At 38.6% G+C, this 27,548-nt stretch overlaps 1 protein-coding gene across 1 annotated transcript in view; it reads right to left on the minus strand.

The window, feature by feature from the left end:
- Window positions 1–27,548, minus strand: part of TYR (tyrosinase) — a 108,146-nt gene that overhangs the window by 57,059 nt on the left and 23,539 nt on the right. Inside the window, exon 3 of the mRNA XM_052662388.1 lies at window positions 6,942–7,089. Coding sequence (XP_052518348.1) covers window positions 6,942–7,089 — 148 coding nt within the window. The remainder of the gene's footprint in view (window positions 1–6,941; window positions 7,090–27,548) is intronic.

A 27,548-nucleotide genomic window follows, 5' to 3' on the forward strand; every position in this document is an offset into this window, starting at 1 on the left:
ACCATCTGGTCATGTCCATGTATAGAGTCTTCTATTGTGTTGTTGGAAGAGGGAGTTTGCTATGACCAGTGCATTTTCTTGGCAAAACTCTATTAGCCTTTGCCCGGCTTCATTCTGTATTCCAAGGCCAAATTTGCCTGTTACTCCAGGTGTTTCTTGACTTCCTACTTTTGCATTCCAGTCGCCTATAATCAAAAAGATATCTTTTGGGGCGTTAGTTCTAAAAGGTCTTGTAAGTTTTCATAGAACCATTCAACTTCAGCTTCTTCAGCATTACTGTTTGGGGCTTAGACTTGGATTACTGTGATATTGAATGGTTTGCCTTGGAAATGAGATCATTCTGTCGTTTTTGAGATTGCATCCAAGTACTGCATTTTGGACTCTTTCATTGACCGTGACAGCTACTCCATTTCTTCTGAGGGATTCCTGCCTGCAGTAGTAGATATAATGGTCATCTGAGTTAAATTCACCCATTCCAGTCCATTATAGTTTGCTGATTCCTACAATGTCGACGTTCACTCTTGCCATCTCCTGTTTGACCACTTCCAATTTGCCTTGATTCATGGACCTGACATTCCAGGCAACAGTTAGAACTGGACATGGAACAACAGACTGGTTCCAAATAGGAAAAGGAGTATGTCAAGGCTGTATATTGTCACCCTGCTTATTTAACTTATATGCAGAGTACATCACGAGAAACGCTGGACTGGAAGAAACACAAGCTGGAATCAAGGTTGCCGGGAGAAATATCAATAACCTCAGATATGCAGATAACACCACCCTTACAGCAGAAAGTGAAGAGGAGCTAAAAAGCCTCTTGGTGAAAGTGAAAGAGGAGAGCGAAAAAGTTGGCTTAAAGCTCAACATTCAGAAAACGAAGATCACGGCATCCAGTCCCATTTGGGAAATAGATGGGGAAACAGTGGAAACAGTGTCAGACTTTATTTTCTGGGCTTCAAAACCACTGCAGATGGTGACTGCAGCAATGAAATTAAAAGATGCTTACTCCTTGGAAGGAAAGTTATGACCAACCTAGATAGCATATTCAAAAGCAGAGACATTACTTTGCCAACAAAGGTCCGTCTAGTCAAGGCTGTGGTTTTTCCTGTGGTCATGTATGGATGTGAGAGGTGGACTGTGAAGAAAGCTGAGCACTGAAGAATTGATGCTTTTGAACTGTGGAGTTGGAGAAGACTCTTGAGAGTCCCTTGGACTGCAAGGAGATCCAACCAGCCCATTCTGAATGAGATCAGTCCTGGGATTTCTTTGGAGGGAATGATGCTGAAGCTGAAACTCCAGTACTTTGGCCACCTCATGAGAAGAGTTGACTCATTGGAAAAGACTCTGATGCTGGGAGGGATTGGGGGCAGGAGGAGAAGGGGATAACAGAGGATGAGATGGCTGGATGGCATCACCGACTCGATGGACCTGAGTCTGAGTGAACTCCGGGAGTTGGTGATATACAGGGAGGCCTGGTGTGCTGCGATTCATGGGGTTGCAAAGAGTCGGACACGACTGAGCGACTGAACTGAACTGAACTGAACTGAAGCATAGTCTTCTTTAGAAAGCATTTAATTTTCAGGACAAAGTTAAGTTCTTCCTTCTCTGGATTCACATAACTCTCACATTTTTTTCATGGGCTTTCCGGGCAGTTCAGCCATAAAGAATTTGCTTGCAATGCAGGAGATGCAGGTGACAATGTTATATTGCTATGTATTTTTGTCTCTTGTCTTTTTGAAGGATTATAAAGAAGGTTGAGAGCCAAAGAACTGATGCTTTCAAACTGTGTTACAGGAGAATAGTCTTGAGAGTCTCTTGGACGGCAAGGAGATCAAACCAGTCAATCTTAAAAAAACCAATGCTGAGTATTCATTGAAAGGACTTATGCTGAAGTTGAAGCTCCAGTATTTTGGCCACCTGATGCAAAGAGCCAACTCATTGGAAAAGATCTGATGATGGGAATGATTGAGAGCAGCAGGAGAAGGGGGCGACAGAGGATGAGATAGTTGGATAGCATCACTGACTCAATGGATATGAGTTTGAGTAAACTCCGGGAGATAGTGAAGGACAAGAAAGCCTGGCATGCTGCAGTCCATGGGGTTGAAAGGAGTTTGAACAACTTGACTGCTAAACAACATCAACGCATCTGGAGGTCAGGCCTTTTTATTCATACCAATAGATAATAGGCACAGTTGCTGGCATAGTATCTAGAATATAGTAAAAACTTAAAATGCTTGATGAATGAATGCATTTTTAAGGAAAATTATTTACCCTCAATCTAAGAGTAGTCCAGTCAAGTCAAATCTAGTCAAGGCTCTGGTTTTTCCAGTAGTCATGTATGGATGTGAGAGTTGGACTATAAAGAAAGCTGAGTGCTGAAGAATTGATGGTTTTGAATTGTGGTGTTGGAGAAGACTTTTGAGAGCCCCTTCGACTGCAAGGAGATCCAACCAGTCCATCCCAAAGGAAATCAGTCCTGAATATTCATTGGAAAGACTGATGTTTAAGATGAAACTCCAATACTTTGGCCACATGATGTGAAGAATTGACTCATTGCAAAAGACCCCAGTGCTGGGAAAGATTGAAGGCAGGAAGAGAAGGGGACGACAGAGGATGAGATGGTTGGATGGCATCCCCAACTCGATGGACATGAATTTGAATAAACTCCAGGAGTTGGTGATGGACAGGAGTCCTGGCCTGCTGTAGTCCATGGTGTCGCAGAGTCGGACATGAATGAGCGACTGAACTGAACTGAACTTAAGAGTAGTCAAAAGGAAAACTCATCTTTGGACTTTCCAAGAATTCTCCAGTGTGGTTAAGAACATGGCTCTTTAGTAAGACTGCATTGTTTAATTCTCAGTTCTGCTCTCTTATTAGCTATATATCTTGGGACAACTACAGAACTTCTCCAACTTTCTTTTTTAAAATATAAAGTAAAGATAATAATAGAACATTGCAGACTTGTTGTGGATTAAGTGAAATAAAACTTGTAAAGAGTTTAGAATAGAGCCTGCATGCGAGCATGCTCAGTCGGAAGTCGTGTACAATTCTTCTGCAATTCCATGGACTGTAGCCCACCAGGCCCTTCTGTCTATGGAATTTTCCAGGCAAGAATACTGGAGTGGGTTGCCATTTCCTCCTCTAGGGGATCTTCCTGATCCAGCAATCAAACCTGCGTCTCCCAAGTCTCATGCATAGGCAGCCAGATTCTTTTTGACGGAGCCACCTGAGAACAGTGCCTAGCACATAGTAAAAACTAAATGCATATTATCCTTCAGAATTACTGTATTAGATCCATTCTCTTATTTTTTTAGAAAAAAATATTCATTACTTTTAAATTTTTTGGCTGAGCTGGATCTTTGTTGCTTCTTGTGGACTTTCTCTAGTTGCAGCAAGAAGGGATGATGCTCTCATTGCTGTGCATAGACTTCTCATTGCAGGGGAGCACAGGCTCTAGCGTGCAAGGGCTTCAGTAGTTATTGCTCAAGGGCTCACCAGTTGTGGCTCACTGGCTTAACTGCCCTGTAGCATGTGGGATCTTCTCTGACTGGGGATGTGTCAACTACATTGGCAGGTGGATTCTTAAACACTGGACCACTACAGGAGTCTCATTCTCTGATTTTCTTTTCTTTTCTCTCTCTCTCTCTCTCTTTTTTTAACTTAAAGTGGTTGAAAGAATTGGAATTACTCTATGTCTTGACAGTCCCTTGGACTGCAAGGAGATCCAACCAGTCCATCATAAGGGAAGTCAGTCCTGAATATTCATTGGAAGGACTGATATTGAAGCTGAAACTCCAATACTTTGGCCACCTAATCTGAAGAACTGACTCACTGGAAAAGACCCTGATGCTTGGAAAGACTGAAGGTGGAGGAGAAGGGGATGACAGAGGATGAGATGGTTGGATGGCACCACTGACTCAATGGACATGAGTTTGAGTAAGCTGCGGGAGTTAGTGATGGACAAGGAGGCCTGGTGTGCTGCAGTCCATGGGGTCGCAAAGAGTCGGACACTACTGAGCAACTGAACTGAACTGAACTGATGTCTTTATTTGCCCAACAATGGTACATTTTGGTGGTAAGCTAATTTGTTACTGGAATCTTCTCACTTTCTTGACACATGTGCCTTGAGGCACATGTCCTTGTTTTGGACCCTAAGCTTCCATTGTCTTCTTCAGTTCATGTTTCTAGCTTGTGCCTGGTTTCCATGAGGTAAGAGTTATTTTTCCAATTCTGAATATCCTTCTTGTCTTGTAGGCCTGCTGCTCTTCAGAGTTCCATTCATGTTTCATCCTTTTTATGCAGTTTTCCAAGAATGGCTGTAATGATCGCATGAATTATAATATACTACAGTTGTTTACTTATTTGTATTTCTTACTAGACTAAGCTTTGCTAAGCCAGTGACCTTATCTCATTATTCTGTTTAGCCAATGCCAAGAACAAGGTCTAATGGTCTAGAAACATGCTAAATCTTGAAGCAAGTTTATAGCTTTGAATGATTTGCGATTTACCAGACTTACAAAAATTTTTTTTAGCTAAAATGACTTCTCTATAGTTTCCTTTGTAGCTCTGATGAAAGTAATTTGCTAAGATTTTTTTCAATTATTTATTTATTTTATGCAAATTTATTATAGATCTTCTAATTACAAAGTAGATAAAATGTTGTGGGGGGGGGGAACAGATATAATTCAAGACGTGGGTCCTGCCATAGTAGCTCAGAGATTAGTGGTAGAGACAAAGCACAATCAATAAGAAAAGCACACAATCAATAAGAATGATATAAATGATGTGTTCAAAAAAGTAGAGAAAGTGATGTGAGTTAACAGATAGGAGCAGGATTATGCTGGCCATTATTTTAACAACCAGCTCTCTCAGAGTGAAAGCCTTGATTTGTAGCATTTGCCAGTTTCCTGATGTAAATACTCCTACCAATACTGGATTCTAGCTACGCTTGAGATCACCAAATGCAAAATTGTGAAAATATGTACACAATTCAACCTTGCTAGTGATTTGGGGCTGGCTCCAAAATGCCTTTGGATGGGAGAAATGGTTTTAGACAGTCATGGTCTGGTCATTCATCATGGAAGAGCTACAGATTGGAAACAGTCTTGAAGATTGTTAGAAATTAGATTAGTCATGGAAAATACATTCCAAATTTGGAGACTGGTAAAAGCAATGCATAGCAGCAGTAATGAGTGTGGAACATTCAGGCAAATGTACTCAGCACACAGTAGGTATTCAACAAATATGTTTGTAAATAACTGAACAGTAGTAAATAAACCATCTGATTGGAAAATGCATCTCTGTACACTGAGAACTAAGAGGATGGCTCAGATGTTGCAGCAATTCACAGGTCTCTTTCTTCATAAAGATGCTTTTCAGAGGAGATGATTGGATGACATCACTGACTCAATGGACATGAGTTTGAGCAAATTGTAGGAGATGGGGAAGGACAGGGAAGCCTGGCATACTGCAGTCCATGGGGTCACAAACAGTTGGACACAGCTGAGCAGCCATAAGATAGCATTAACAAATAATTCTAAGAAAGAAGAAAATTTTAGTTTTCAAAGGTGGGAGAGGCTTCTAAACGTTGTATATCTTCATAACAGCTTTACCTCCATTAAAAATGCCTCCAAATTTTGAATTAAATTGTAGCATTTTCTATATAGATCAAGGAGGGCTAGATAAAGATCAACCATTTTCTCTCACCTGGCTTATAAATATGGAATTTGGTGGTTGGCAGGAGTCAAGAAGTGTTTTTTGTAAAGGACCAGAAACTAGATGTTTTCTACTTTGTGGGCCATATGGTCTTGTTTCAACTCTGCCATTTTAGCATGAAAACAGCCATAGACAATATGTGGATGAACAATTGTGGTTGTGTTCCAATTGCATCTTATTTACAAGTAAGGTAAGGGACAGATATGGCCTAAAAGCCATAGTTTGCATGTTTCTTGCCTGGGGCATCAAGAGATCTAGGAAATTTAGGTTTCTTTAAAGTTCATGGGATGGCACCAAAGATCAAAAATATGCCCCAAATTCACAAAGATAATATGACATAAAAATGACTCAATAAACAGGATGAGATGGTGGGAGGCATCACTGACTCAATGGACATGAGTTTGAGTAAACTACTGGAGACAGTGAAGGACAAGGAAGCCTGGCGTGCTGCAGCCCATCGGGTCGCAAAGAGCCACACAAGACTGAGTGACTGAACAACAGCAGCAGAGTTTAATCCATTGTGGTAGGATATTTCCCCAGCACTCTTCCTTCTGCCTTGATGGCTAGGCTGGTGGTTTTGATGTTATTTGCTATCATAATTTTGGTACTTACATACTTTCTTGAAAACTGATCTCTGAATAAAACTTGATATGGGATATTACTTAATTCTTATAATATTAAAGTTGCCAAGAAAGCAATAAAATCTGCTTAATAATCTTCCACTCACTTTTTTGATATCATATCCATGTTCTTGGGAACATGAGGGAGGTGGAGATAGTGACAGCTTCTTCAACTACTCATCCATTGATGGACCCTTATAATGCTGCTATGAAGGTAGGAGTGCCCTTTTCGAGTTAAGTATTTTGTTTTCTTTGGATACATTCCCAGAATTGGGACTGTTGGATCATATGCCAGTTGTATTTTTAATTTTTTGAGGATCCTCCATAGCATTTTCCATAATGGCTATATCAGTTTACAAATTTCACCAACACTGCACAAGGATTCCCCTTTCTCCACATCCAGGCCAACATCTATCTCTCGTCTTTTTGTTGGTGGCCATTCTAACAAGCAAGAAGTACTGTTTCATTTTGGTTTTAATTTTGCATTTCTCTAATGACTAGTGATGCTGAGTGTCTTTTTATGGACCTGTTGGCTTTTTGTACATCTTCTTGACATACACTACATTTAAAACCAATAAGCATGTCATTTATGAAGTGTCAACCAACCTGTCAACAAACGCATGATGAAGAAGAAAGATGGGATCATTGGCAGATCCTGGTACCTGGGACATTGTTCCGTTCATGTAGATGTGCAAGGCATTGTGCATACTGCTCTGAGAGGCATCTGCTATCCCAGTAAGCGGACTAGCAAATCCTGGTGGCAAAAAGAAAATTGGAAAAAAAAAAGTAGTTTGTTTTAATGATTGAAAATCTAAGTGAGTTTCTTATTTGGTTTACAATTGCACTTGAAAAATAATTGCTTGATTCAAAACAACGAAGTGAATCATAAAATGCATTCTGTATTGGGATTGTTCATATTCTAGATACCCAGTGAGCATTTAATAAATCTCTGTAGAGTTGAATGGTGTTAATCTGGTCGCAATGGACTGATTGGCCAGATGGAATTGGCTAAGCCAGTCTGTGTTCCATCCTGTTGCTTCTGCCTACTATTCCTCCTTTAGATCCTAAAAAGTAATAAGACCTTTTTGCAATAATCAGCATAGCCACTCTCACTTCATTCTGTACCACGACTTAAAAACAGCTGTTTCCAGCTGTTATGTGTCCTCTTGCTTTCCAGTTCTGGTGGTTACTTTTAATTTTTATTTCTGATTCCAGAGAAAAATTAAAACTTGTGACCACTGACATTACAATTCATCTTTGACAGTCTGGAGGACTTCAGGTAATGTGTTTCATTTTGCAAAATATTTCAAAGTTAATTAGGACTCCATTAAATGGCTCTATTCACTGCACCAGGAATAATAATTATGATAAGAGTTATTTTTTCCTGTATGTTAATTGAGCTAAATGCTTTCTGTGACATAAGTCCTTCAGTCTTTGCAGCAGCTCTACTGATTAGAAATTATCCCCACTGGAAAGAAGAGAAAAATGAAGCTCAGAAAAGTCCTGAGTTTTCCAAGCTTGCACAGGTAGTAGCAGAGTCACTATTTTAACCCATATCAGTTAGACGGCAACATCTGAGCTCTTGATATTCTGTGTTCTCTCCCATACATTACCAGGGAATAGGTGAAGTATGATATCATTTCAGTGTCCATTCAGGGAAAACACAAAAGAAAAGTAGAACTCAGATTTAAAATCAAACCAAGTGGGAGGAACAGAGTTAAACTGTAAATCGGAATCAAGCTAAAGGAAAATGCCAAGGACATATTGAATTTCAAAATTTAGCATTATCAGGAAAACAGAAACTGCGAGGTTATAATTTTATTTTAAAAGGTAGGATAGAAACAGTGCAGACAATAGGAGGCAGAGGGGAACTAGTTTCCTTTCAAACAATTGGGATTATTTTGTTGTCAGCCCCATTTTTAAAGTGTAGCTCTTGACTTTTGAATTCAATGCTTTGCGTGAGGCTGACAGTATCTCTGCCTCCTCAGCTGATGTTTTTGTCTCCTCCTTTTGAGTTTTACACTCATTCTCAAGACAATATCAAGCCCAGCTACCTCCGGAAGCTTAGCCCAAGACCACACACTTCTCTCTCCCCTCTGACATCACTTGTGTATGACAACTTTTGTGATTGTGTATGTGTGTGTGCTCAGTTGCTCAGTCATGTCTGACTCTTTGCGACCCATGGACTGTAGCCCACCAGGCTCCTCTGTCCATGGGCTTTTCCAGGAAAGAGTACTGGAGTGCATTGCCGTTTCTTCTCCAGGGAATCTTCCTGATCCAGGGATCGAATCCACATTTCTTGCTTGTCCTGCATTGGCAGGCGGATTCTTTACCACGAGCGCCACCTGAGAAGCCCAAGATTGTATATACACGGTTCTTAATATGTGCAGGGATTTTTCTGAAAGCTTAACATGATTATTTTCATGTAACCTTCAGAATGATTCTGCAAATTAGATATCTTCATAATCTCTGTTATGTACATTTGGATAAAGCAGTTTAGAGAGATTAGGCAAACTGTCTAAGATTAAAAAGCAAATAACAGAAGCTAAGGTTGGGACCACAAACCTGTTTTATTCCAGAATTTAAGCTCTTAAATGCTTTGGTTTATTGCTTTTCCTATTAGTAATAAGTCATATATCATGGGCGGAAATTCTGTAGAGCAATGGTCTTTAAGCTTTTGAGTAGAACAAAATGAAAGCTTTAAAACCATCTTTTATGTATGCTCTCACATATTTTAAGTAGTTTCTAAATTGCTTTAATTATAACTGCAAATAGTTTTAGAGAAAAATATTCAGGGGTAGATATTGCAAATAGTATAAATTTTAAAATAAAAATTTTTAATTGCTTTATAAAAAATGTTTCCAGTGTAATGATTTGATATTTGCCATCATCCATATCAAAAGTACCTAAACAAACTCTTCCATTATAGTCTGAAATTTTATAGGATTTCCTTTTTTTCACTAGATCTCATGTTCTTGTTCTGTTTTCCCACAGGAGTGTGCCAAAATGTTATATATTATGCTTGAAATATTTTTTAAAAATTCATCAGCCTATCATACTTTTTTGAAACAAAACTAGGTATAAAAGTTAAAATTACCTTTTAAAAACTTCATGTGACAATATAATCTAGATTGTCATTAAAAATTTTAGTAATACGTATTTTATTAGAATGATGTAAGACTAAATATTTTATAAAATAAGTTATTAAAAGTAAAATTTTATTGAAAATTCATTTAGTAACAATATTTATGAAAGATTGTTATTTAAAAGGGCTTCCCTGGTGGCTCAGACAGTACAGAATCTGCCCACAATGCAGGAGACCAGGCTCGATCCCTGGGTTAGGAAGATCCTCTGGAAAAGGGATGGCTACCCACTCCAGTATTCTTGTCTGGAGAATCCCATGGACAGAGGAGCTTGGTAGGGTGCAGTCCATGGGGTTCTAAAGAGTCAGACACAACTGAGTGACTAACATCCATTAGTTAAAAATTATTGCAGATATCTACAATACGCTGCAATAGTCATTGCTAGAAAGAATAAGGCTCAGCATATTTTCAATTCTAAATTAAAAAAAAAATCATTAGTCCTGAAAACTTTATTCTCATAAGAAACTAGTTGGTAATAAAAAGATTTTTATAGGAGTTTCACTTAATTACTTAGTCTTTTTCTAGTATATGTCAAAAATGACATAGCTGATTCAGCATCAAAATAATCTAATCCATCAGTGACAACTCAAACAAAAATTCTTTGATGAAAGTAGCTATACATGCTTTTATTTATAAAGCACTTAACTTTCAAGATACTCTCTACTTTTTGTTAGAGCCATTTATTCCAGCAACGCTGGCACCAATATTCTGAGTTCTTTGCTGGTTTAGTACCTCGTATGATTTTACCCCTTCTGGGTGATAAGTATGGATATAGGCTAGAGGTACGCCTTTCTTCTGAAAAGTTGAAGGGAGGTTATGCAAGGGTAGGTGGTAAAGAAGAATCTCAGGAGATTTCTCACTCAGATTCATTTTAGTAAAGTATATTTGGGAAAAAGATCTGGAAATAAATTTTCTTAAAACTCTCTGTGCCAGGTACCCTTTAAAGTGTCTCAGTGAACCTGTAGTGGTGTTTTTTTTAGCAATTTGAAGATACTGTTTGTAGAGAAAAGACTTTTAGAGAAGAGCTAACTGAGTTTTAATTCTACGTTTCTTTCTGAAAGTATTACTTGTCTCAAGTTATGTTTTGTGAGCCTTGTTTTCTTCATTGGTAAAAGAGGGAATAATTAATACTCATCTCATACCCTTAGTCAGTCAGTTCAGCCAGTAAGTCCTGTCTGACTCTTTGCGACCCCATGGACTGCAGCACACCAGGCCTCCCTGGCCATCACCAACACCTGGAGTTTACTCAAATTCATGTCCATTGAGTCGGTGATGCCATCCAACCATCTCATCCTCTGTCGTCCCCTTCTTCTCACGCCTTTAGTCTTTCCCAGCATCAAGGTCTTTTCCAGTGAGTCAGTTCTTCGCATCAGGTGGCCAAAGTATTGGAGTTTCAGCTTTAGTATCAGTCCTTCCAATGAATATTCAGGACTGATTTCTTTTAGGATGGACTGGTTGGATCTCCTTGCAGTCCAAGGGACTCTCAGGAGTCTTCTCCTTTACCACAGTTCAAAAGCATCAGTTGGTCTGTGCTCATCTTTCTTTATATTCCAACTCTGACATCTATACATGACTACTGGAAAAGCCATAGCTTTGACTAGATCGACCTTTGTCGGCAAAGTAATGTCTCTACTTTTGAATATGCTGTCTGGGTTGGTCATAGCTTTTCTTCCAAGGAGCAAGCGTTTTTTAATTTCATGGCTGCACTCACCATCTGCAGTGATTTTGGAGCCCAAACACGAAAGTCTCTCACTGTTTCCATTGTCTCCCCATCTATTTGTCTATTTATCAAACAGTTTCTCTCACTATTATAGCAAGTGTGATACAATTAATATAGAATCTAGCACAAGACAAATGCTTCCTGAATAGTACCTATCATTTCTATAAGTTTGCTGCATCTGATAAATCGGTGCCTATCCAGAGAGCTGCTAACCAAGAATATGGGCCACTCCAACTGCAGAAAAACTGCTTTTGCCACAAATTTCCACCTTAAGGATCCATACCAGCACCAGACACTTCTTGACTCGACCCCATGAACTGTAGCCCGTCAGGCTCCTCTGTCCCTGGGGTTTACCAGGCAAGAGTACTGGAGTGGGTTGCCATTTCCTTCTCCAGGGGATCTTCCTGACCCAGGGATGAGACCCATGTCTCTTACACCTCCTGCATTGGCTGAAGATTCTTTACCACTAGCACCACTTGGGAAACCCCTCCTAAACTCGATTTTTCTACGAAAGCCTGACTGCTTGCCCTCAGCCAACAATAGATGTGTCAGGGTGATCCTGAAAACTAGATTGCTATTCTAAGCATGTTTTCAGCTAGGCTAGAGTTTCTTTACTCATTTTTTTTTTTTTTGCTAACTTGCCAGATGATGCATCTAGGAATGTCTCCAGTGTTCTTATGAAGGGTATTTGAATGAGAAGCACGTGGTGTTTGTCAGAATATATTGTTATGTGCTCAGAAATAGTTCAAAGGTATAGGTTGGACAAACACCCAACCTCTTTGTGATAAATACCAAATTGTTAATACAGACAGTCTGATTATATTAACAATTTTAAATGGACTATGTGTATCTAATCTCTTAAAATAGGACTGGAAAGTCCTCAGAAACAGAGACTAAAGATGTGGCTTTGATTTTCCATAGTCAGAAACAGAACCTTGCACATCTTTGTATTTAAAAGAAAATATAAAATATTTCTCAACATATATATATGTATGTATATATATATATGCAGATACGTACAATGTATATATGTGTGTGTTTGTATACACACAGATGGAATAGTATTCCAGCCCCAAAAATGAGAGAATATGTGCCATTTGCAGCAACATGGATGGACTTGGAGAGCATTACGCTAAGTGAAATAAGTCAGATAGAGAAAGCCAAATGCTGTATAATATCACTTATATGTGGAATCTAAAAAATACACCAAACTAGTGAGTACAACAAAAAAGGAGCAGACTCACATACATGGAAAAGAATTTAAAAACTATCAGTGAGGAGAGAAGGGGGCAGGGCCGGTATAGGGATAGATGAATAAGTATGAACCATTAGGTGTAAATAAGCTACAAGGATATATTGTACAAGACAGGGAATATAGCCAATACTTTATAATAACTATAAATGAAAGGTAACCTTTGAAAATTGTGAATCAGTATGTTGTACACCCGTAATTTATATAATATTATATGGTAACTATACATCAATTTTTTAAAAAGTCTTAAAAAATACTTCTCAATTCTTCACTGATACCATCCTGTAAAGATCAGGAAGAGGAAAAATAACATTTCTCTCCATAAAATCTACAAGGGACCTTTAAAGAGCTCTATGCTCCTACTTAAGTGACCAAATAAAGAGAATGTCATAGATGTAAATAACATAAAATGTGAATAAATTATTTTCTATTTTACTTCTTCACACAATTCATTTTTTGCCTGGTGAATCACCTTGAAAAAATAGAAAACACCATCAGTAGTTTCTCTTGCCAAGATTTTATTCCCTTTTGGAAGAGCGAGGCCAAGAGGGATTCTAGTCTATAGATCAAACTTTTCAAATGTCTTTCATGTACATGATCTCATTTGAATCCCAGGGGTGACTATTATCACTGTCCCAAGTATTCCAGATGGGAAGACGTAACAGAAGTTAAAAAACACACTTAAATTCAAGCTAGAAACCGAGGCAATCAAGGAACTGACTATGGCTCTGACTGATTTCAAATCCCATGCTCTTTTCTACACACTAAACTGGGGTAGAGTTCATACTGACTTGCTGACACACCTTGAAAACCTTTTATTATGCACTATGAGATGAATTTAGTGACTTGCTATTTTCATCCGTTGACTATCATCAGCAAGGTGCAGAGTGCATTATTGCCTCTCTCTCGTCCAAGGGTTCCTCACGATGGAAAGTCTAATAAGCCAGCAGGGACCTTGTTAGCAGTCACAAATGCCAAAATGGCTCAAAGTTTTTTGTGAAGGGCAGTGACAGTTGCCCAAATTACTCTGTTATGCCTTCAACTCTGCGTGCTACATTCCTATGGGAAATTAATAAACACAGTTTCAGGCTGATGATAACAATAGGAAATTTCAGCTTGTCACTCCATCTAGCTTTCTCTTTCGTTTCTTCCCCAATAGCACTCTGGAGAGTTTTTGTGTTTGTTCGCTTGTTTTTTAATATTGATGCCGATCTCTGAGCCCTGGAAGTTCAGATTTAATTGGTACAGAGTGGGGCTCAGGCACTTGGAGTTTTAAAACACCCCAGGTGGTTCTAATGTGCAAACAGGGTTGAAATTCAATGATTTAGGCAAAATTGCTCTCTAACCTCTACACTTGAACTCACACTTTAAAAACTTTACCTCTGAATATATTATTTTCTTCACCTAAAATATTTTCCTCCTATATTGTGACAGTCTAAAAATGCTTCTGTCTTTAAAATTCCACATCATGAACTTCAACCTTGAAATACTTTCATATTGATAACTGCTCCAATGTGTACCCATGAAAATGATGTTTTAAAAAATTGAGCAACTGCTACAACGCAGGCACTAGGTAGGCATTGTCACATGTATTGCCTAATTCAGTATACTCCTTTCTAGGAAGCTGGGCTATAAATGTTACATTTTATTATGCCTGTCGGAGTCTAAAATGTGAAAAAATACATGGTTAAATTTTTAGAACAGAGTACACTGAATTTATTTAATTTTAAGTGCTTCTTTAGCCTATTTTAACATTTCATAGAGTTTCAGGGATATAACTGGAGGAAAAAACCAAACAGAAGATAGAAAAATGTACATTGACGCATATTAAGATCAAAGAGAAGGGACAGTTGACAGCAACCCCCCTCCCCCCAGCTATATTCCAATTCACTCTCCTGGTGCAGCTTTCTTCTGGAACTATGAAGTACATAGCCTCACAGGTTACACACAATGATTTTACGAGGTTGTATTTCATGGTTGAGTACTTTTCAAAAGTTTATAATTTAGATGACTTGCAGCAGAAATATAATACTGTAGATCAAAAAGGATCCTTGGATCTATGCAAGTCCCTAGTTACAATGAAGCATTAACTTTCATTCCAACTTCAAGGTTTCTTACACAAAGTGCTAGCTCTACAGTCATAGATATAATTAATTAGTATTTATGTTTATTAGAAAATATTTTTAATTTGACTCAGGAAGTCTCTTCAACTATGGGGAACAAAGCAATGAAGCAAACACGGTTGTGGGTGACTATTTACCATGTAATTATTAGATGGCAGTTAAAAGGTTCAGATGGTGCAGAATCCGTCTGCAATGCAGGAGACACTGGTTTGATTCCTGGGTCAGAAAGTTCCTCTGGAGAAGGGATAGGCTACCCACTCCAGTATTCTTGGGCTTCCCTGGCGGCTCAATCGGCAAAGAATCTGCCTGCAGTGGGGAGGCCTGGGTTTGATCCATGCATTGGGAAGATCCCCTGGAGGAGGGCATGGCAACCCACTCCAGTATTCTTGCCTGGAGAATCCCCATGGACAGAGGAGCCTGGAGGGCTAGATACAGTCCATGGGGTCTCAGAGAGTTGGACATGACTGAGAGACACAGCACACACAGCATAAAAGGTCACAAATGATCCACAAATTATGTAAATTTCTTAGAAATGCAAACACTCAAACCCTACCAAAAACTGTGAATCAGAAAGTCACTGGGATTCACCATTTGTGTTAAAAAGTCTTTCCCGTGGTTCTAAGGCACACTAAAGTCTGCACTAGAGAACTGCTGCTCTAATTTTCATTACTTGCCCGAAGACAATGGTGAAACCAGTCAAAATTATAGTCATCTCCATGCGCTCACTAAAGAAAGTAGAATTATTTCCCGTATTATCACTTGAAATTGTTTATTTTAAATATCAGACTGATTTCTCCTCTTGGTAACACCAATGTTCATGTGTGTATATATACACTTGTGTGTGTATGCAAAGAAAACGACATGGAATCCTTTTGTTTATATACATATTTACACAGTAGACATGTGATTTACATTATCCAGTGATTTTTTTCAACATTTCTTAGATCTTATCTCCAGTTTATAAACATATCTATAAAATTTTCTTACACATTAATCATAATGGTTCATTCTTCATTTATAATTTGTCTGAAGGTTGTTTTAAGGTAAAATTTTAAATGGCATTCCATATTCTTAGTCTTGTGTATTCAGGAAAACTCACTAAATGGCACAGACTGAATCAAGCAAACGTCTTATAGGCAAAGTGTTATTCAAGCTGCCTTCTCTTCCTTGTTCTTACTTATAACTGAATTGGCAGTACCTCCTACAAGTGGTATACTTCCTTAGGTGTGATAAGTCTTTGATATACATTAATGTTAATGCTAACTATTTTTGAAGCAAAGGTAGAGTCCCAACCATCTTAGTCTCTGTTTCTCACAGTCTATTCTGATTTTAGCACTGAAAGTCCTGGGTCCTATGTAGAGCCAGATTTATAGGCATGCAACTGAGTGTTCCTCACCCAAACCTATCCATATCTGTTTTAATGCTTTGCTGTTGCTATCTTGAAATTTTTAATAATTTTGGAATGAACTGCTTCATGTTTTTATTTTGTGATATATTCTGGAAATTATATAGCTCATTTTAATTCTGGAAAACCCCACAGTCTTGGGCAAACAAGGATGGTTAGTCACACTGCAAAATTTCTATATATAATATTCCTTCATCAGCTTGATTTGATAGGGCATTTCTATCATACAGAAGTCCATTAAATCATTTAAATGTATCCTACAAGTTCATTTATGTCTTTGCTTTTTAATTAGATAAGATCATTTAATGATACTTTCATATGCAAGTCACAGATTGTCATTCTATTTATAATTTTCTGTAATGAATATTATAACATATTTGCATAACATGTTAGAGTTCATAAAGCATATTTTTTTCACTTGACATTCCCAGTAATGTACTAGAAAAATATTAACCTGATCTCAGAGGAAAAATGAGGGTGGTAGTGGAGAATATATAGACTTATACTGTCTGTCAATTTCCATAATGTAAATAGTCCCATGATAGTTTCTTTCAAAGTACCAACTGGGTCTCATTGAGTAAAGGATTGGGGAAAAATATTGTCAATTTTCAAAGCAGATATGAATTAACACACCCTTGTATGTTCCTCACATAAACGAGGTAGAGTAAAGCTCAGTAAAATAAGCATTTGCTTATTTTACAAATAAATTTAATGAGATTGAAAATCTAGATGACACATTAAAAGTCGCATGTCTTCTGAATAGCTAATTCCAAAATTGTATCAATCATCTCATTTCAAATCCCATGTCTTCCCCTTATATCATTCTGTTTTTCTTCTCTTTCGTATCTATCAACTTGTATACAAGAGTTATTGCTATGAATGTGTAAGAGATACATACGCACAGATGAAAAAAAAATTAACATCAAATATAGTTAGGTGGCGCTAGTGGTAAAGAACCCACCTGCCAATGCAGGAGACGTTAAGAGACGAGACATGGGTTCAATTTCTAGGTTGGAAAATACCCCGGAGAAGGAAATGGCAACCCACTCCAGGATTCTTGCCTGGAGAATCCCATGGACAGAAGAGCCTGGTGGGCTACAGCCCGTGAGGCTGCAGAAGAGTCAGATATGACTGAAGCAACTTAGCACACAAAGTTAGCCACAGGGAAGAATAATTAGTAAAGATTCTATTTATATTAAGGGTAATTATTTTTAAGATGCTTTGATTAAAATCACTTGAAAATGTTTGAATTGTTTCATAGGTGCACTTGCATTCATCAACCTTCAATTTAAAATAGAGTCTTCCCTAGGCTAACAAATTACAAAGCCTCATCTTCATAGTTTAATTATAAATGGAAATATTCATATATTTGTTATGACTTAATTACCACTTGGCAACAGAGATTACTGCTTTTACTATGCTCTCAACTACTGTGTAGTAGACTGTTTTATTACATACTTATGAAACAATCCTCACAGTAACTCTGTAAAGAGGATACAATTGAAGCAACTTTCAGGTGGTGAAACTAATGCTTAGAAAGGTTCACTGGTTTATCCAAGGTCATTCCACTGGTAAGTGGTGAAGCCAGAATTTGGGCTAGTTATCTATCAGATTTCTGCTCTCAATCATTCTATTATACTTCCTTACTTGGTGTAGATTTATTAATTCTATTGAAATATAAATACATTGCTGCCATCTATGGGGTCGCACAGAGTTGGACACGACTGAAGCGACTTAGCAGCAGCAGCAGCAGCAGCAGCATAAATACATTAAGATGACAACAGATCTTTTTTTCTAGTTAAAATAATACGCTTAATTCTTCTAAAGGAATTCCCTTAATTGTTTATGAAAAAAGTTGGAAAAAAAAAAAACAACACAAAGCATCAAGGACTTCCCTGGGGGTCCAGTTGCTTTGGTCTTCACCTTCCAATGCAGGTGTTATGTGTTTGACCCCTGGTCAGGGAGCTAAGATACCACATGCCTTGCAGCCAAAAAACCAAAACAGAAAACAGAAGCAATATTGTAACACATTCAATACCGACTTTAGAAATGTCCCATGTTAAAAAAAAATCTTAAAAAACAAACCAAAAAACACAGGGCATCGTATACAGCCCAGTTTTCTATGAAATACTCTTTCAGCATAGAGAAGGCCCTTGATATTATGGATATTCCCACTCTCTTTTCGATGAGTACCTTAAAAGCTTTGTATCATAGAACTTCAAAGGCATCTAGTCAGTTGAATCAATCATATTCTTGTCACAAAACACAGAGAAGTTTGAAATTATTTGGTAATGCCACCAATCTACAAGGTCAGATGTTTATCCAGTGTTTGGCTCTGTCAAATGCAATTCCCTTACTGAATGTCAAACGTTTGTAGACTATATTTTTCCTCCTTTTCCCTTGGTATTCATTGTCACTTGCTGCTGTTGTCAATTCCTCTTCCATCACCCCACACCATCCATCAGCTTCCTAGGCATTTGCTCTTTTCCTTTCTGCTTTTCTTTTTAGCCATGCAGGATCCTAGTTCTTATTATAGAGGGCTGTCAAACAGCATCAATACCATGCAAAGCCATATCAGAGTGCAAGGTGAAAAGAAAAATCAGTAATACTGACTCTGTCTTTATTTAAATTTTTGGTATTTCATTTTTTTAAAGTTTCTAGAGATATAACTCCATCTCAAAGATGGCTTTTATGAATCTTTCTAAGTAGAAAGTACTATCATTTTGCTCCAAGTTGGATATCAGCTCAGCTTAGATCTTATATATAATGTTTCTGAAATATATAATATATAATGTTTTTGAAACATTTTTTGTCCACTGGAGGTCTCAAATATTGGTCTATTCCATTGTTTAGAATTTACTTTTTAAATGGAGTTAAAAAATAGACTAAGCAGTGATTTTATCACTTAATGAAATTTTTCCATTAATAGATAACCATTTACAGATACCTGTAAAGATCATGTAAATTTTACAACGATGTATGAGGTAGGTATTGTGATTTTCCTTATTTTGTAAATGAAGGAATGCAAGTTAAGACAATGACCAAAGGTCAACTTTTTAGTAAGTAATAGTATCAGAATTTTAACTCAGGTAATCTGTTAACCACTGGAGAAGGAAATGGCAGCGCACTCCAGTGTTCTTGCCTGGAGAATCCCAGGGACAGGGGAGCCTGGTGGGCTGCCGTCTATGGGGGCACACAGAGTCGGACACGACTGAAGCGACTTAGCAGCAGCAATCTGTTAACCAGGCTTCCCCGGTGGTTGAGTGGTAAAGAATTTGCCTGCCAATGCAAGAAATGGCAACCCACTCCAGTATTCTTGCCTGGGAAATCCCATGGACAGAGGAGCTTGGTCCTCTAAGTGTTGGATACAACTTAGTGACTAAACAACAACAATAAATCTGTTAACCACAACTTTATGTTTCCTATAAAACTCTATTTGGAAGACATGGGGATATGACCTACCCTGGTGATGGTCTAACTTTACTACCTATTAGCTGTGTAACCTTGTCAAGTTAAATTCTCTGAATCTCAGTCCTTCATCTACGAGTGTAATAATGAATACAGTATTAGTCATTTGAAAGGGGTAATTAAGATAATGGATGTGAAAGGCTGTTAGGAACTGAAAATGTAGGGGTACATTGATGTCAGCAGTGGTTTTTAATTACAAGGGACTCCAGGAATTTGCAAGACTATTTTTTAGCAGACTGAAAAAATTTGTGTTTTTTCCCTTTTTTTTTCTTTGGACCTTACCTGACATTCCAGCTCATCTTTGAGGATATCAGATCCTCAGAGTTTCTCTGACAATAAACGCTTGTTTAGGTCCCCTCTATATAATAACACTCATAATTCCCCCCTTTTAGTCATTTATTTTCTTTAGATTACAGTTAGTTATTCACGGCTCAGTTTTTACACTGTAAATTCCAAGACAGAAACATCTGCATCATATTCGCTAGTTATCCCTAGTGTCATATCTTTTTGCCTTTTCATACTGTTCATGAGGTTCTCAAGGCAAGACTGCTGAAGTTGTTTGCCATTCCCTTCTCCAGTGTACCGTGTTTTGTTAGAACTCTCCATCATAACCCATCTGTTTTCAGTGGCCCTACATGGGCCATAGTTTCATTGAGTTAGACAAGGCTGTGATCCCTGTGATCAGTTTGATTAGTTTTCTGTGCTAGTGGTTTTCATTCCATTTGCCCTCTGATGGATGGCGACTCTTCCCTGGTGGCTCAGAGGTTAAAGCGTCTGCCTCCAATGCAGGAGACCTGGGTTCAATCCCTGGGTCGGGAAGATCCCCTGGGTCGGGAAGATCCCCTGGGTTGGGAAGATCCCCTGGAGAAGGAAATGGCAACCCACTCCAGTATTCTTGCCTGGAGAATCCCATGGACGGAGGAGCCTGGTAGGCTATAGTCCACGGGGTCGCAAAGAGTCGGACATGACTGAGCGACTTCACCTTCACCTTCACCTTCACCTTCTGATGGATGATATCAAAGCTGTGGTTTTTCCAGTAATCATGTATGGATGTGAGAGATGGACCATAAAGAAGGCTGAGCACCGAAGAAATGATGCTTTTGAACTATGGTATTAGAGAAGACTCTTGAGAGTCCCTTGGACTGCAAGGAGATCAAACCAGCCCATCCTAAAGGAAATCAACCATGAACATTCATTGGAAGGACTGATGCTGAAGATGAAGTCCCAAGACTTTGGCCACCTGAAGAAACTCATCAGAAAAGATCCTGATGCTTGGAAAGATTTAAGGCAGGAGAAGGGGCAGCAGAGGATGAGATTGTTGGATGGCATCATTAACTCAATGGACATGAGTTTGAGCAAGCTCCAGGAGATGGTGAAAGACAGGGAAGCCTTGCATCCTGCAGTCCATGAGGTCGCAGAGTCAGACACAACTGAGCAACTAAACAGCAATAATTTCTAGTGTATAGCAAAGTGCCTGCACAGAGTGGATACTTTATAAAAGTTTGTTGAATAAATATGGAATATTTATTTTTCTTTCTAAAACCATGTAACTCCAGTTGATAGCATAATTTTATTTGACCTTATTTTAAATTTAAGTTCTTGATTTATTTTTACAAACAATTTTCAAGTACAACAGCATAATTATAAAATCAGTTAAGCTGTAATTTCTGGAACACGCCTTTAGTATTCCAAGGTTTATGATTGAGTAAAATGGATCTTGGCTCTGAAATGGCTCTTATGCTTTTATTTAATAGGCGATCCTATCAATATTCTCCTGATGGAATCATTAATTACATATAGAGAAGACCCTGAGCTTGTCTGAAAAATAAGTACGGTGTTGCTCAGCGTGTGTATGATAATAGATGTTAGGAGAGGATAGGCAATTCTTTTCTCAAACAAACCATATTAATATAAATAATTATTCACCTATAAATAATGGAATATATTTTGGGAAGTTCCATAGGAAAAAAGGACATGGAATGGCTAAGGAAAACAGAATTTCATGGCCTTTTTATACTTGTTGGAAAATGAGCTTAAGTGGGAAAATTTTATAGAAAATGGAGAAAAGTAAATAATGGCATGTGAGAGAAAATAATTTACTTTTTCTCAGTCAAGAGTTGAGGTTTCAACATAAGGGAGGCATCCTTCAGTTCAGTTCAGTTCAGTCGCTCAGTCGTGTCCAACTCTTTGTGACCCCATGAATCGCAGCACGCCAGGCCTCCCTGTCCATCACCATCTCCCGGAGTTCACTCAGACGCACGTCCATCGAGTCCATGATGCCATCCAGCCATCTCAACCTGGGTCATCCCCTTCTCCTCCTGCCCCCAATCTCTCCCAGCATCAGAGTCTTTTCCAATGAGTCAACTCTTCTCATGAGGTGGCCAAAGTACTGGAGCTTCAGCTTTAGCATCATTCCTTCCAAAGAAATCCCAGGGTTGATCTCCTTCAGAATGGACTGGTTGGATCTCCTTGCAGTCCAAGGGACCTTCAAGAGTCTTCTCCAACACCACAGTTGAAATGCATCAATTCTTCGGCGCTCAGCCTTCTTCACAGTCCAACTCTCACATCCATACATGACACCACAGGAAAAACCATAGCCTTGAGTAGGTGGACCTTAGTCGGCAAAGTAATGTCTCTGCTTTTGAATATACTATCTAGGTTGGTGAGGCATCCTAGACCAAAACTAAAATCCCAAGCAATTACTAGATCCTAAAGTGTAAAAAATTGAAAAGGCTCAAACAGAAAGACCTAACACACATCTGTTAATATGTTCACTAAATCCATTTCCTCAAACTCCTACTCACAACCAAACTCACACTCAGTTGTGGCCTTGTCAATGAATTGTGGACAGTAGATTGTGGGCAGTAGGCAGGTAGATCACTTCCAGGTTTGGCCCATATATTCCTCTTCTAGGATCCTCCAAATACGCTCTTCCCTTATCTCCCAGAAGATGCAGAAGATCATCAGGGAGATGGGGTTTAGAGAAGCTATTAAAATGGTCCTGCGAAAGACTGCTCACCAATCATTAACATCCACACTGGACTTGGCACGAGCAAGAAATCAACCAATTTTATTAGGTTAGGCCACTGGGTTTGTTTGTTACAGCTTCTACGACTTGTCAGTTTGGACTACCATAACAAAGCACAATAGACTGACTGTTATAAACAACATAAATTTATTTCTCAGAGTTCTGGAGGCTGAAAGTCTGAGATTAAGGTGCTGGCATGATCAAGTTTTGATGATAGCACTTTCAGATTGCAAACTGCTACATTCTGGTATACCCTCACACGGTAGACAGCAGAGAAGGGAAGCAAATTGTGTCACTTACAATGGCACTAATCCTATTCATGAGGGCTCCACCCACATGACCTCATCTAATCCCAATTAAACCCCAAAGGTCCAACTTCTAATACCATCACACTGGGGAGGAGATAAGGTTTCAACACAAGAATTTGGAGAGAACACAAACATTCAGTCTATAATATCCTAGCATGTTTCTCTTATACATTCTAATTTCCTTTTGTAAAACAAATGGTCATAAGTTTAATAGCTTGAAAAGTCTGGCGTAAAAGAATATTTTGACACTTCATTTACCTGTAGAGAATTAGTTTTGTTTTAAACAAAACCCAGACATAATACTGTGGTAAAGGCATATGATTTTAATTTTATGCACTTCAATGAATACTAGGAAAAGGCACTGTGACAGAAGCTGCTACTTTCTTTTTTTACCAATACTAATTCCTTTATTTTCCACATAATGACTATACTTAGAGCTAAGTGTGGCCATGTCTGTGTGACCATGGGGATAAAACAGAATTGATAGACAACTCTTCCAGCGTAGGTCTTTAAAGAGGAATGGGCATGTGCTCCTTCCCCCACTTTGCGTGCTCCTTTCCCGGTTTTGTGTGCTTCCTACTGATTAGAGTGAAGGCATCGGAATGCCTTCTAGAGGTGGAAGTTGAGCATCGAGGACCATAGCATTGCACTACCAGTTCTAGATCGCCTACCTCAGCATTGTTTCACCAGAGCGAGATAAACTACCACTTTCTCAGAGCCACATCATTATTTTCTTACAGTGTTTTACCAGAGGAGAAATGGACTCAGCACTGTCCTATGAAACTCATGGCATATGGAAGGAATCTCAGAAAGGATGCTTAAAATCACAGTTGCTGTTGGTGTATATACAAGTGGGGCTTCTCATCTTGATTAATTACCATGCTTCAGGTATTTATTACAACTGATCCTTTTTATTAATGTATTCTTTTCTACCTTTTTAAACACCAAAGTTATAATTTCAAGTTCACAAGCTTTCAAAGCTTTTATTTTCAAGTCACCTACTGTGAAGTCACTGTCACAAGATTCTGAATTTATTCTAGTATGGAAAAGAAAAATACAGATAAGGTTAAAATTAATGACCAAAGGTAACAATTCTAAAACTTTGAATCAATCCTAAACAGTACTTTCTTCATTGTAATATTTAACATTTAACAAACATTATCGTATTTGACTGGAGGAAGAAATGGCGACCCACTCCAGTATTCTTGCCTGGGAAATTCCATGGACAGAAGAGCCTGGCAATCAACAGTCCATGGGGTCACAAAAGAATTGGATACAACTTACTGACTAAATAGCAATCATCTTATTTGAGACATGGACATTCAGAGATAATACAGAAATATTCTCTCCATTTTATAAACGAAAAAGGTGTGCTCTGTGAACTTCATTGACTTGCACAAGGTCTCAAGTCTTGAGCTCAAGACTGCGAGTAACAGGAGCAGCTGTCAGTGTGCGACTGTTATCGCGAGACTGGTCGTCAGCCGTCCCCTCCACCCACGGTCGGGGTCACGGTGGTCCCCACGGCAGCAGTCTCCCAGGGTGGTCTGTGGAACCTGGCCCAGTTGCCTGCCAGCGCTGACACCGGGCAGGGCAGGGGCCCTTTGGCTTGTAAAAACTTCGAAACAGCGGCGCCCTCAGTGACAGCCGGCGAGCATCCACGCGGGAGTGGCGGCCTGTGGGCTACTGTGAGGACTGTCGATGGCGAAGGTGACCTCCTGCCTGGCCTCACACCAGCTGCCCCGCAGGTGCGAAAGGAGCCTGTTCTGACATCTGAGGGAGGCTCCGTGAGCCCCTTCTCTGATTGTTAAACTTTAAGAGTATTATACTTTTAGAGTATAATACTAAAATTATACTGTGAAAGTATATATAATTTTGAAAGTATTAAAACTTAATGCTCTAAAAATATACTATACTTTTAGAGTATTAAATTTTATCTTCCCTGGGTTGGGAAGATCTCCTGGAGAAGGAAATGGCACCCCACTCCAGTATTCCTGCCTGGAGAATCTCAGGGAGGGAGGAGCCTGGTAGGCTACAGTCCGTGGGGTCGCAAAGAGTCAGACACGACTGAGCAACTTCACTTCACTTCATACTTTTAGATAAAATTTTGCGGAACAGATAATAGCATTTGTTGTTTTGGAGGTTTACAGGAACATCGTGACCTGACCCACATGGTCAGCTGCAAGAACAAGAAGTATGGAACAATTAACCACACCCCTCGGTCACCTAGCCTTTAAAAGGACTTTGCTGAAAGGCTTCTGGGAGTTTGGGGGTTGTTTTTTTATTGGAGAAGAGGGGTGAACCACCCCTCTTCTGCAATAAACCTCTTTCTCCTCCAAACTCTGATGTTTTGGTATCATTTGGCCTCACTATGCACTGGGCACAGGGACTTGAGGTGAGTAACAGTTATTTTTCAAGGATCTGCGTATCTTTATAATAATCTAAGCATTTCCCAATGAGATTATGAGCTCAGAATTCAGCATTTGTATTCAAGGTTTTATGATCTACGTTTGGATTTCAGCTCTTATGATTTATGTGCTGCAAGCAGATGGCTTCCAGCATGCTTTTTTTTAAATCTATGAAATGGGGATAATAAATAGAAATCAAGGCTGATACCAGACAGATAAATTGTATACTAAAATACCTTATTTAGTAGTAACCTCTCAATAAATGTTAGCTGTTGTTTTCTTTTTGAGTTTTAATTTTGAGACAGAATAAATTTATAGGACAATAAAAATACGAAACCCTAGGGAGTACCATTTATGTTGTATTTTATGATAATTTCATTCCCTAGCACAATACAATAAAATTTGTATATTGCCCCTAGAGTTGTACAATGTAGTAACCTTAATGAATTTTTTTAAACAATTGAATAGCTTTTATCTTGAGGAAAGTGGTATCTCACCACACACTCAGCATAAAAGATAACCTCCTATTTCACATGTATTCCCTTGGATCTGGCTAAAGCTGTGATATAAATTTCTGCTGAAATTGACCTAAGTAAATAAATAATCACTTTCACCCTCTTAAATTTCACTTTTGAAAGGATAATTATTCATAGTCTCTGGCATGAAATTGATTGGCTCTAAAAAGATGGAGACTAGAGTTAACCCTTGGCATTTGTAGCTGTGATATTTTAAAAGACCAGATTTTCCTAAGTAAGTTTCTTGAAATTTAAAAGTCAAAAGTTTATTTAAAAAAATTTTTTGCAGTAACATTGGTTTGTGATGTTATATGTTTCATGTGTTCAACATTATATTCAACTTCTGTACACAATATCCATCTGTCATCATACAACTGACTCCATTTACCCTTTCTGCTCTCTCTCAACCCCTTCCCTTCTGGTAACCACTATTCTGTTCACTGTATCTATTTATTTTCCTTTTGTTTATTTATTTGGTTTTTGTTTATTTTTTTTTAGTAAAATAATAGAATATCTGTCTTTGTCTGACTGATTTCATGTACCCTAATACCCTCAAGGTTCATCCATGTTTTTGTAAATGGCAAAATTTTCTAATTTTTAAGGGTGAGTTATATACCATTGTGTGTGTGTGTGTGTGTTTATCTCATCTTTACTTCTCATCCACTGATGGACATTTAGGTTGTTTTCATATCTTATAAATAATGCTGCAATGAATATATGAACATAAGTAGTGTTAGTTGCTCAGTCGCATCCGACTCTGCAACCCCATAGACTGTAGCCTGTCAGGCTCCCCTGTCCATAGAATTCTCCAGGCCTGAATACTGGAGTGGGTTGCCATTTCATTCTCCAGGGGATCTTCCCAACCCAGCGAATGAACCCGGGTCTCCTGCATAGAAGGCAGATTCAGGGGATATATTTTTTCAAATTGATGTTTTCTTATTCTTCAGATAAGTATGCAGAAGTGGAATAGCTGGTTCATATAGTAATTCTATTCTTAATTGTTTTGAGGAATCTTCATATTGTTTTCCACAGCAGCTGTACAAACTTGCATTCCCACCAGCAGTTGTAGAGGGTACTTTTTTTCTCCCCATCTTCAACACTCTTTTTTGGCCAAGTCACAGTATTTGCAGCATCTCAGTTCCCTAACCTGCAACTGAACCCATGTCCAGTACTTTTTATTTCTTACCTTTTTGATAAAAGCCATTCTAACAGATATGAGATGATATCTCATTGTGGTTTTGATTTGCATTTCCCTAATAATTACTGATGTTGAACATCTTTTCATCTGCCTCTTGACCATCTTTGCAAAAATGTGTATCCAACTCCTCGGTACATTTTTAAACTAGGTTCTGTGTTTTTTGTTTTCTTTTTGCTTTTGTTGAGTTGTATGCTGCTGCTGCTAAGTCGCTTCAGTGTGTCCAACTCTGTGCGACCCCATAGACGGCAGCCAAGAAGGTGCCTCTGTCCCTGGGATTCTCCAGGCAAGAACCCTGGAGTAGGTTGCCATTTCCTTCTCCAATGCATGCATGCATGCTAAGTCACTTCAGTCGTGTCCAACTTTGTGCGACCCTATGGACAATGGCCCACCAGGCTCCTCTGTCCACGGGATTCTCTAGGCAAGAATACTGGAGTGGGTTGCCATTTCCTTCTCCTGAGTTGTATGAATTTTGTATAATTGGGATATTCACCCCTTATCAAATATATGATTTGCAAGTATCTCCTTCCATTCAGTAGACTGTCACTTCATTTTACTTTTTTTAACTGTGAGGAAGATTTTTAGCTTGAGATAGTCTCATTTTGTATTTCTGCTTTTGTTTCCTTTATCTGAGGAGACACATTCAGAAAT

This window comes from Budorcas taxicolor, chromosome 25 (assembly GCF_023091745.1).
Source record: "Budorcas taxicolor isolate Tak-1 chromosome 25, Takin1.1, whole genome shotgun sequence".
NCBI lineage: Eukaryota > Metazoa > Chordata > Mammalia > Artiodactyla > Bovidae > Budorcas > Budorcas taxicolor.